Below are 12,497 nucleotides of genomic sequence, written 5' to 3'. Positions count from 1 at the left end.
GTCTGATCCCACTCAGAAAAAAAGCAATGCAAAGGTACACGTATGATCTGCATTTTTACATTCTAAGCCAGCATCACTGCACTCCTCCACCTCTTCCTTTCGGGGAGCTGACAGACATTTCCCATTGGTGAGGGGACGCTGTGCACAAACACAGCTCTGACCTTTCAGCAAGAAGCCTTGCACACAACTCCAGATTTCAAAGGCTGACTTTATCCTACTGGACATAGAACATAAACTCTACTAAAACGTATGAGGAAAATCCTCTCCTTCCTCTAATATACAGATGCTTTTATGAGCAGTCCACATTTTAAAATACTCATGTAGCTTAACAGACCTGCCAGGATGAAACTGCAGTGATTTTGTCCATTTGCTGAAAACACCAGTTAAAATTAACAATCTCCAAAGAAATCCCTTCTACCCCGCAAATAAGGATTCTTAGTTTAGAATACAAACAAAGGAAGGAAGTGTTCAGGTAGTAATTTACTGCCTTGAGCACTGGTCTGCAGAGTTCTTTATTTTTAAAAAAGTGAAATAATCTTTCTAATTCCTGTTTAAAAAGTCCTCAAAAAAAGGGATTAGATTGCTTCTGCATTTTAGCAATTGTTTCTGAACCACTAAAAGGGAGCTGATCAAACTTTCCTTTTGCTCTCATGCAGTTTTTGCAGAAGAGGTGAGAAGCAAAGCAAGCACTGACCCTACAACCATAATAGTAAAACACTTCCAACACACACACTGAACCCCCTCAGGCCAGGCCTGTGAGTACAGCATGGAAGGCAGCAGAAATGAGGGAGTGGGAAAAGAACCCACAGTGCCCTAGAACAAGTTTTATAAAAAAAAAATAAAATAAAAATCAATCAATCTCATTACTCATTTACAACAACAATGTGAGGCTGGGGGAGAACTGATAAAGAAAGAGCTCTCTTCAACCTGGGTAACTAATACCTAAGGAAAAACCCCACAGCTTTGGCTTCAGCTTCCAAGAAAGCTGGTGAGGGGAAAGAGGGCCATGTGGAGGTCAGTAGGTGATTTGCAGAATGGTGATGCAATGGCACCTGAAAAACTAAACAAGTCATAAATGAAACCAAACCAGAGAGAGTCAGCTCGGAAGCAACAGGACCCCCAGCCATCATGGAAATGAAGACTGTGCAGCAAACAAGAAAAGATGGACCCAGAGAAGTTCTGGAGGGGATTTTGTTGGAGGCGGATTTTGGGATTTTTTTTTTCTTGGAATAGCCTACAGCAGGCTGACACAACAAATGCAGACACTTTAATCTATACCTTGTAGATTAAAGGAAGAACTTTTCAGAACTACCTAAAGGATTTAGGAGCTTAAACCGAACTGCATATTCCAGAGGAATCTGATGTGCAATTAATTAGACTGTTCTGGAATGTCTTTGGTTTTTGTTTTTAAACTGTTTTTTTCCCTGAAATCTCTGAGAAAGTGTGTTTCAAATTCAGAATATGATTAACTGGAATTCCACATTATGGAATTACAATGAGCAGGAGAACTAATGTATGCAAATGTTATTTCTGATTTCTGTTTCTTCACATTTTTTGGAGTCATTGTTAGTTTGTATCCTGGGCAAAAGGGTTTATGGCTTTCTTGAACTAAGCCCCTCTTTATGCAGCCAACTACAACACACTGGAAGCACAATTATGCAGCTAAGATAAGACAAAATACAGTGGTGATGCAACAATTCATCATGTTTGGGGTCTTCTAATGAAGCCCATTACTCACAGAAGAGAATTTTTCTCAAGCAGTTAGTCACCAGCAGACAGCTTTCCCCATTACTCCTTCCTTTTCTGCAGCTGGTGAATAGCCTGGTCCTCCCCTCACCATCCCAAAAATGCAATATTAGGAAAAGTCAACACCTAAATTACAAGTAAACAAACAGTATTTAACTTTCCCTTAACCTTAAGAGAAATTAACAATAAAAGAGTACACCTTTCATGAGCAAGCAACCTTTTTCATTTAATAAAAAAAAAAAAGACAAAGACAAAAAACAGCCTGCTGTCCATTTAACACTACAGAAAAATACAGAGTATCTTTCTTTAGCTTATTAAAACAAGCATACAAATAAACTAGACACTAATAAGAGCTTGCATAGAAACATTTTGTTTTGTACTTTGTGCAAATCTTACTAAATAAGGCATGCTGGCAGGCTTAGGTAGCAATGCAAGAGTTATCAAAGAATGCTGAGGAACTGCAAGGAAAATTCCAGGCAGTCTGCAATCCACATCCACTTACACACTTCACTGGACTTCAAAGCCCAACAGCTGATAGCTGCAGATCTGTCTGCAGCATAAGGCAATATGGTATGTGTAGGGCCCAGCACCTGCTTTCAGCTACTCAGGGGTTTGCTACACTTAAGATCACTTGAATTCAGAAAACCTGAGCCAGTTAAAAAGGGGGTTTTGGGTGGGGATCAGTAAGAACCCGGCTTCAGGGTGAAGCAAGGGAAGAGGCAAAGAGGACAATGACATCAAGAAACACAGCCCTTCACATACCCCCTTCAGGTCTTGTGCACATTTTGCATGCTTTTTTGTACTGTGAACTTTTCCCATGGAGCAATGTTTTTTCAAGCAAACTTGTCTCCTAACAAGTTATCCAGAAGAGTATTTGTGGAACAGAAAAAGCTAACATGTTTGTGTATCTTTGCCAGCCAACAAGTGCCTATTGTAGAAATCCAACAGGAATTAGTGACACTGAAGAAGGGTGGCTGTGTAATGAGGAAGGGATGAAGAAGGAAGCTGCAGTAAGAGCAGTATCTGAAATCTCAAATAAGTTATGTAGCACAGAGGGAAATTATAAGGCCTAACTGGAATAATATTTTGCCTCCTTCTTCCCCCTCCAAATCAAGTATTTTCAGGAAATATTGAAGTACAACCTTCTTTTGAAAGCAGCTTTGCATTAATAATCTGTTTAAACTCCAAAAGCTTTCTCAAAACACATTTTAAAAACCTACTAATAATAATCTTCAAAATCCCCCAGTATTTTTTAACATAAAATTGAATGTTCCTGGGCTAGAGCTGCCAGCTCCTTCAGGAACTCTGGGAAAAGGGCAGCTGCAAGTACGGCGTTCCTCACGTGTGCAGGAAGGCTGGGATGAGCCAGGCCTTTCTTTCCTTTCTGTCCCAGGAAAGGCTGCAGTACAGCTGGGTAAGCTTCAGGAAGATTCCTTCCTTTCCCTGGGTTGCTGCTGTGATGGACATTACCTAAAGACAGGAGGAGAGGGAGAGGAAAGAAAAAAGACTGTATATTAAGCACACAGAGTACTTGTATAAACTCAGTTTATAAGGATTGTGTTCAGAGCTGTAATTTACAGTACCCACACTGTGCAGGGAGATACTGCACTAATCCAGCATTTTAAAGTTCTACATAGCCTGGTTCTATTGCATTTTTTATTACCTATCTTTCCCCAGGTTATATATCATTCAGTTACAGCTCTGATGAGGGAAATATGTGGGCAGAAGAGGAGTCAAGGGAAAGAGTAATATGGATTTACCTTCTGAAACAGCAGATAATATCTACCGTCTAGAGCCAGCATGGTTGTCTCCATTTAAACGATACTATGCTCTATCCCTCCCCCACATCAAACTGTTGTTTTGATTTTACTTCTCTTTCTCTATCCTCTCCCTGTGAATCACCATGTCAATGGATTCGAGGCCGAGCTATCACATCACCACATGAGTTGGAAGCAAGTTAGAAACTAAGGGAAAAAAAAATTAAAATTGGATTTTTCTGCAGCTATAGGCCCTACTAACTACTCTTACTTCCCTGTAAAGCAATTAACCATTAAAAAGAGAGCAAGTGAAAGCCACTGTGTGTTCTGCTATATGATCTCTGCTGCCAGAGTTCAGAGGATCAAAGCTCAAGTATCAGAATGCATGGAATTACAGTGACAGCAGCACTTAAATTTCAATCAATTGCTCCTTGTTTCAACCTGAAGCCGAACTGCCCTTTAATTAGATGATAATTAATTCAGTGAAACTAAAAAGGTGACAAAATCTAATGCTGATGGAAATAAATACTCTACAAAGAAAAATTAACCTGTAGAACTCACTGCTACAAGATAGAACTCACTGCTACAAGGTATCATTGAGGCCAACTCAGCGGAGACAGATGAAGTCCCATCTAACTCACAAGTGGGATGCTCTCCCGAGATGTAGAAGTAAATCATTAAACAGAATGATTTAAAAAGAAATAAAAGGGCTGTTATGTTAATTCACACACTGCAGACAAGCCCAAAACTGCATTGCTGCCTTCAGAAGGGGTTTCCCTTACTCTGCACACAGTTTATGTTAAAGTAAGAGTCTCAAGTGATGCCAGCCTTGCTCTGAAACCCCTCCAAAGCAGCGAACAGGGGGAGCTGTAGATGAAGGCCTCACTCGATGCTGCACAGCAATCCTCTGTTCAACAGCTCTGCACTTTTGTTCCTTGGCTGTACTTCACCCAAGGCACTGTGGAATTACTCTACTCCTTCCAAACACTTGAAAAAAAAAATTCCATCTCAATCATTTAACAGACTCGTACTTTTCTTGAGTTTAAAACACCTTTCCAACTCCAGACTTATCAATCATTCATGCTGTTATTCTACAAATTTCTACCTACTAGAGACAGAGTACAGGAATTTCTATTCTGTGGGAAAATCTGACTGTGGGAGGAAAAACAACTTAAATTATAGATTACAATGAAAAGATAAAGTTTTAAGCTTCCCCTGAAGATTTTTTTCTCAGATTTTCTAATGTTAAAACATTTCATAATTAATATTTTAAGTTTTTTTAAATAGTTTAGGCAATATAACCAGAATGCTAGTACACTGTGAAAGCTTTCCTCCTCTTTATACTCTTCCTTTTAAAAAGAATCAAAACTGATACATCTCTAAAAATATTTTTTGTTTAGATTCAACTGCTTGTTTGGAAAAAACCCCAAAAAACCAGAAAAGCACAGAAAGCTGATCTAGGAACTAGAGATTTGTTTGGTTTTTTTTCTTTGATCAGGATTGTTCACTTCTCTCTAGGGTCAGGATGCTATCTGAGTCATACAATTGAAAATTGAGCAAATGAGTACTCTGAAGATTGCTACCAACACACTGAAAAAGGGGCAGCTTGCACATGGAGCTACATCGTGACAGCTCTAGATGTGTAACCAGAGCCCAAGCTGCTGTGGAAGAAATCACACACTACTGCAAGCAAAAAAGAACAAATTGTACCATTTCTGTTCAAAAACCTTCTGAGACCAACCCTGTAAAGTGAGAGAAAATTCTCTATAATATTTTGGTTTTACATTTGTATTCCTCACTAACTCTGCCTTCAGGTTTTCATATGTGAATTCTGTAGGAGGCTGGCTATGCTCAGACCTGCAGAGAACACTGGGGTTTATTCACCACTTCTTTTCAGGGGAAAAATCCCTCAGAGAGCAACCAATATGTCTGACAGTCAGAGATGGTGTTCAAGCTAATGCAAAGAAGTCCATGGGGAGATCCCAATTTGTTTTTTGGTTTTGGTTTGTTTTTATTTTTTTTTTTCATTTACCATTATTGCAGCAGTTCCTACCTTGCACTTTTTAATCAACATAATGAACTACTGGTTGATAGGCTACTGAGCCAGCTCTCCCCCAGGATTACATTCTGATGACTTGCATCACTAGTCCTGTAGGGAACCAAATCTGCAGTTATCCAGAAATTTACTTACTCTCCATTTATTTGCCAAGACAAGCCTTCTCTGCAGGAGTTGCCACTATACAGAACAAAGTGCACTAACAGGGTGACTAAGCAGCCTTGTTTCAAATTCCTAAATAATGACCAACATGAGTCAACCTGGCAAATTCTGAAGCCCACAGAAGAAAACTGACGTAAAACAGGAAGTATAAATAAATGTCATTGGGAATGCATTATGTGAAAGTTCTTATTGCCAGCACCTGAGAAAAAAAGGACTCTGAATATTGCCTCCTAATCTCATCTCCCACACGCTAGCTACAATGACATCTAATGGTTCAGCTTTCTATTCTATGACACCAAAATGCAGAGCCTAAAATGCTACTGACATGTGCAGGACACAGCTTTTTTACAGCAGAACAACAGACCAACTCTTTAGGATGCAGCCTTAGCAAGATCATAATTTTACAGACTAGATATACTGCAAACCTTAGAAACACAGACTATGCTGACTACAAACTAGGTAGATTATTCTTCAGAGTCTTGAAAAATGAAAACACAATTAAAATGGCACATAAAGACTCCTGATTTCCACACCTCTGGAAATCCAAGAAAAGCATCAACATCTTCACAGAAGTGTGGGCAGAGTGGGTGATTATTAATGACTCCCAAAGACGAGTAAGCACACACCTGTAAATGCAGCCTCTTCTGAACCCTTACAGAGTCAGCTCTTCATGACTCACCAAATTCCATCGTGTGGCAAGCTGGCTTTTAAGAGAAGCCTGCATCCAACACTGCCTGCTCAGAAGCAAGCTGAGAACAAGTATGTCCTCAGGGCAGGGCTTCAGCTCTATCCATTGCCTGCCTGTGTCTGGAAGGTTCTTATTTGGCAGCTAAGACTTCATTTTGTTTATTTTTACTAGCTTGCCCCACAGTGGTAAAAATAAGTAGAGGTAACTGTAAAGACAGGTGCAGTATGCGCTGTGCTTGAGAAGCAGCAGATGTTACAGAGTCCCCTGCAAAGCTGGCTTGGTGGGGTGATACCCGTATAACTCCCCACTGCTCATAGACACACACATTTTGGTTTTTTCTGCTTGTTTTGGTTTGTTTGTCATACAAGAAAGATACTAGCCAGAAAACTTTCAGTGTCTTATCTCCTTCAGTGGTAGCCAAAACCATGACACCAAGCCTTATTCAATTGTTGCAGAAACCAGTTCATCCTGGACTTCTGTCCTAGCTAAGATTTATCAAAAAAGAACCAATGACCTAGCTGAAGGTCAGGCTAAAAATAAAATGAAATCATGCACATATGCCACCTCACCTCATGCTTTGAAAGTGAGTTTGTTTACTGACAGCAAGCCAAGAACTGAATTTGTTACTTCTTTAAACAGACATATTATATACCAAATAAAAACTCATAAACAGGAAAGAATATCCAAATAGACCCATATACTGTGGTCTACTGAGCATCATCACTTTAAAGTCAGGAGAATACAGCTGGCTAATGACATTCACAACACACCACACCTTTTAATCATCTGCAAAAAAGGACAGGGGGAATTGGTAAGTCATTCCACCAGCCCTCCTCTGAGCGTGCTTATCATTTACCTTTGGTGAGCAATTCTTCCTCAGCATCAGACATGTCCACACGAAAAAGCAGGTACTGTTGGGCCTCCAGGAGAAGACCTGGGAAGTCTTTTTCAATGGAAGCAAAATGTTCAATCTTATTTTTCACAGATGCCAGCACCTGCCAAAACAATAGTAGCAATTACTTCTTTCTCCTTTGCTCCCAGTGCAGCCACAGACTGAATATTCAGGCTTTCTCTACCTGCATTAAACTAGAGTTCTGACAAAAGCTATGGTCATACGGAGTTTCCAGTTCTTTGCACAAATGCAATTAAAACATGGAAATGAAATAAGAAGCTCTCAGACAGGTAGGAAAGCTACATGTGAAAATGAAAGGAGCTAACGTAAGGTTTAAGGAGCCACTAAAGACACTGCTCCAGTAGGCATGGCTATCACCTGTGTAAATACCTGATAGAGCGAGCGCACGCTAGGCTGAAACACCATGTTGGTGTTGAGCAGAAAGGAGCGGAGAAGCGGCTGTGGATAACTTGCCAGCTGAGTAATAATCCCAATAAGCAGCAAATTTACGTGCAAGGAATTCTCCAGCATGTTCTCCAGCTTCGACAACACTACGCTGATGAATGGTCCTGCAAGAAAATAAGAAGGAATCAATGCTTTTGTTTTCACAGAAGAAAAACCCTAAGATCCAGGAAAAAGGCATTTAAAGGGAATTTTGACCATCATAACCAACCAAATTAGCCCTCCCACACAGTAATTAAAGACAGCAGGGAGAAAACCCAAACTGTAGCTGAACAGAGAAAGCAGACTTTACAGAGGTGTTGAAAGCTTTTGTGGTTAGCAGCACAATGGCTACCTAGACAATCAGTTTACATTAATGGTTTATTTAACATGCATGACTATTCCACTTGTATGTGCCAATAAGGATTTAGCCTAGGACATTACAGTCTACCACTCTATTCCCCTTTAATAAATTGGAAGGGTACTACTAGTTTTAATGCAAATAGAATCTGCTCTTTTTACTCTTCCTATGCCTTATTTCTAAGCTGGGCAAAATGAATTATTGCTAGCTTTCTTGTTCTATCTAAAAACTGGTGTTCTAAAGAAAATATGAAAATGCTATTCTAAACATAAAAATCAAGCTGTGATATTTCCCATCACAAGAAAAGGCATCTTCAGTATACCAAACACTCACACAAAGCAGGGAAGACATTAAAATAGATTTATAAGCATAATTGCTGGTAGACATAGGCGTTATCATATAAATGTCACCAACAAATAATAGCTTTAGTTTGTGCATTCATGCTGAAGGACAGCCACTGAACTACAGAAGCATTTACCATGAAGTACATAAACCTTTAGTGCTCAAGCTTATGAAACCTTTGCAAGGCTGAGAATGACTTCATTCAAATACTATCCTGTTAGACCACACAGCTGGGCAGATGCTTGAGGCAGCCAGTACAAGGGACCTACTCACAAGTAATGTCCCTTATCACACCCACAGTCCCACCACACTATTCCAGTTGCATAAGAGCTAGGAAAACCATGCAGAAGGAATGATTAGCACTGTTATCTTTGAATATCCCACCCTCAAACCTGGCAAAAGATACATGCCATGGGCATTTCTAGGGTCAAGCAGGTGGCCATAACCCAACACCATTCCAGCTCCCCTCAGTTTGCACATGGCTGCCATTGGAGCTGGCTGGGCACAGGCACAGCCCAGTTCAATGTCACTGCTGGAAACTACAGCAGAGGCTAAAGCACCTCTGGCCCAGAGCAACAGGAAGGATCAAATGAGGAGTGCCCCTGCTGCCATTTCACTTAACAGAGCTCCACTAAAGGCTGGAATCTGTCATGCTTTACAGCAACTGTGAGCACAAAGGCAGCACTCCTTCCAGACTCATCTCTCAAGGCTAATGCTGGCACAGGAAAGGTGGGAGGGCCAGTGCTGGCAAGGCTTCAAGTGGCTGCTGCCTTTCAACCAACACCACAGCCATCAGAGCCCGAGCATCCAGTGGAGCAGCCAGCCCCACACACTTTTGCTGAGATACAGTTTCTTCTGTCCCAACATAACCTATCCTGTCCATGGTGACACTTTCACAGAGCTCCTGAAGGGAGCTCTACTGTATGAAAAGGGATGGCAGAAGGAGCTGAGATGTGTCACTGTTTCTCTTCTCTAGGTAACACTTCAAAGCTGAGTAGGTAAAGCTGAAGCTGCAAGGGACATTACCAAATACATAAAATTTTTTTTAAAAAGTGATAGCATGACTTTCACTCCTAAGAATTTATTGAAATGAGACTCAGAGGATGTAAGCAGAGTTTAGAAGCCTTGTAAGAAACAGGGTAACTAGATGAGAAGTCAAAAAATTACTCCTTTCATGGCCATGAAGTCAAGCACTGAGATATGGAGAAGGAGGAAACAAAATACAAATTCCTGTTCCTGAACATCACAAGTGAAAATAGAGATGACATGCTTTTACCATGGATATAAGACACCGAGAGAGCATTTTCTTCACAGATCCACAGGCCTGAAGGGAGCATCTTTGCATTGCTGACACTTACTGGCTGTGGGAAACTTCTGTCAGAGAGAGGCCTCATCCCTTAATGCCATCCCAAAACAGTAAAGCAACCTAAAAACTTTATCAAACACATCTACAAGCATATTAGATACAGAATCATAGAATTTGGGTTGGAAGGGACCTCAAAGACCATCTAGTTCCAAGCTCCCTGCCCTGGGGAGGAATACCTTCTATTAGACCAAGCTGCTATCTTTGAAAGGCCCTGCAATTTTAACATTTCCAAGGTGTTGTTGCAAGTACCTCCTTACATGCAATCACGAAGATCTCCATTAAAGCCAGGTAAGGAGTCTAAGAGCAAAACACACTGTAGATAGGTAGCAAACATCTAGGCTTATTGTGTTTAGCTTTTTATCTTCATTTTCCTCAGTTCTGAGGTTTTCATGGGTTTGGGTGAGGGGTGGGTTTTTGAAAATGAACAAATGGAGAGGGACTAGATGAAGAATGAGAGACAGAGAGAACATTTTTTGAGCTACATTTGACAGCAGATAACACAAAATAAAGATGTGGATACAATTAATGTACCACCACAGCAAAACCAGCAAATTAGTTGAAAAACAGACTGGATTTTTCAATTAAGAAACAGTGCCAAGCATTCTGGCCACAGCTGACCAGAAAGGGCTGCTTTTCAATGAACACACATTTTCCCTTTCCAAATGAACGAGAAGCCATCTTATAGAGGTTTTTGTTGGGTGAGGAAACCTAGTACATTATTATTTTTTATTATTTGCATTACTCCGGTATCTAGGAGACCTAATTAAAGACCAGGAGCCTGTAGTGCAAGGAGCTGCACAAATACAGATCAAAAAGCCCACTCTGACCTCCAGTAGTAATGCCATTCCTGAATAGCTTGGACAGTCAGCAGAGAGCAATCTTAAATTGCTGCCTGGCACTAGAGAGAAAAGCATGCCAACAGCGAGGGCAGACCTGACACTGGAGAACAGGATGTCAGGGCAGAGCAGGGAGACAGGCACGTACAGACATGGCACCAGTGCTGACACCTTCTGCTACAATGTGGAATAGCAGAGAGAGGAAAAATGGCACTATGATATTGCATCCATCCCATCAGAGGTGAAAGTTGCCAGAAAAAAGAAATTATTTACCTGGGCTCTGTATATTAAAATAGCTACTCTGAACACCTTTCAACTGAAAAAGCTTCCTCTAGTGTGACAGAACTCTCACATACAAACAACATAACCCCTGCTCAATGTTCTAAACAATTACCAAGGGAAAAACTCTGAAACACTACCATTTTCTTTCACCACACTGATGACTCTGCTGTATTTTCACTCTGGATCTCTCACTCTCCTGGGAGTGGTTTCAGCTATGTAGGCTATACCCTGTATAGTGCCAAGACTCTTCCTTCCTCTATGCTTGTATTGTGTGCCACACAGTGTGATCTCATTTGGCCCCCTTTAATCACCATGCCTTCTTATATTTGTTATGTATGTAATTAACAGGACATTCCACCTGTAAATGGAGCACTCTGGCTCCTTGGAGAGTGCTTGGGAGAGACATCATCCTTTGGTCCAAAGGGAGATGATATGCTCTCTGCAGAAGGGGTATCTGCTGAGAAATTCTCAAAGTCCTCCTCTTCTTCTGCTGGAGAGACAGGATCAGGAGCATCCAACTTCTGCTCCTCCATGCTTGCACTGTTTGGAACCAGTTCCTTAATAATTCTGTCATACTGTGCAATGAAATCCTCACCATCTGTGCTCAGCAGTTTTACACTTAAGTTACAATCTGCCTCCTGAGAAGAAATCTTTAACTCTAAGTCTGGCTGTGGATCAATCTCAGTCATTTTCTGGTTTATTTGTTCTCTCATTACACCTTTAGTTGAGCTTGAATTTCTCTTACTGTGCTCATCCAAGTCCATTTCCAGCTGGGTCTTTGCAAGAGACCCATTGACTACGGTCTGGCTCTGCACCTTGTGTTCTCTGGCTACATTTAAAGCTTTCTCCTTGGAGCTGTCATCATCTTGAGTATCCTTCTGGGCACATAACCTGTAAACCATAACATCATCCTGAAAGTCTGACTCCTCTATGTAAGAGCCTTTGATGAGCATAATGGCATTTTTTTTCATTTCCTGAATGTGTTTTGGTGGCTCTGCAGGTGGCTGCATTTCTGTGCTTCCCAGATCATCATACGGACGTGGTGAGCTCACGTTAGAACCAGGAGAAATCCCTGTGTCATAGCTATCATCCCATTCTAGCTCCAGCTGCATCTTCTCACTAAATGGGGTTGCTTGAGCAGAGCTGCACGTGCTAGGAGTCCTTTGCTGGAGCCGAAACATGGGGTACTCCACATCCGCACTGTTCTCCTCTGCAAGCGTCTGGATAAAGGTGTCTGGATCAGGATTTACTCCATCATACAAGGCAGACCAAACCTTACAATCTTTCATGCACTGGATGATGGCTTCTTGAGCTTCCCCCAGGTACTGCAAGTAGCTGATGTCCACAGCTCTTCCATATTCCACGATGCAAACAGATTCAGAAGAGCGTCTATCAGGATCTGGAAGTAAAGAAGACGACTCGTATCAAGAGTAGTGCATCAAATTTTCTCCAGCAAGGCATCCACTAAGACATTGCAGGAAGAGTCTTTAACCCTAACAATCCAGTAAGGCAGGAAGACCAAAGCACAACAAGTGAGATGTGCTCATAAACACACCACTTTTTCCTAT

General features: G+C 41.1%; 1 protein-coding gene across 1 annotated transcript in view; it reads right to left on the bottom strand.

Moving 5' to 3' along the window:
- Positions 1–1,966: 1,966 nt before the first annotated feature.
- The window catches only part of FHIP1A (FHF complex subunit HOOK interacting protein 1A), a 78,926-nt gene continuing 68,395 nt past the window's right edge, over positions 1,967–12,497 (bottom strand). The window contains exons 11-14 of the mRNA XM_036381476.2: positions 11,288–12,328; positions 7,692–7,870; positions 7,266–7,404; positions 1,967–3,216 (exon numbers count right to left, since the gene is read on the bottom strand). Of these exons, the coding sequence (XP_036237369.1) occupies positions 2,999–3,216; positions 7,266–7,404; positions 7,692–7,870; positions 11,288–12,328 (1,577 nt within the window). The 3' untranslated portion in view covers positions 1,967–2,998. The remainder of the gene's footprint in view (positions 3,217–7,265; positions 7,405–7,691; positions 7,871–11,287; positions 12,329–12,497) is intronic.

The sequence above is a fragment of the Molothrus ater genome, chromosome 4 (assembly GCF_012460135.2).
Source record: "Molothrus ater isolate BHLD 08-10-18 breed brown headed cowbird chromosome 4, BPBGC_Mater_1.1, whole genome shotgun sequence".
Classification (NCBI taxonomy): Eukaryota; Metazoa; Chordata; class Aves; order Passeriformes; family Icteridae; genus Molothrus; species Molothrus ater.
Note: the sequence above shows the minus strand (reverse complement) of the source record. Positions and strands in the feature narration are given on the sequence as shown.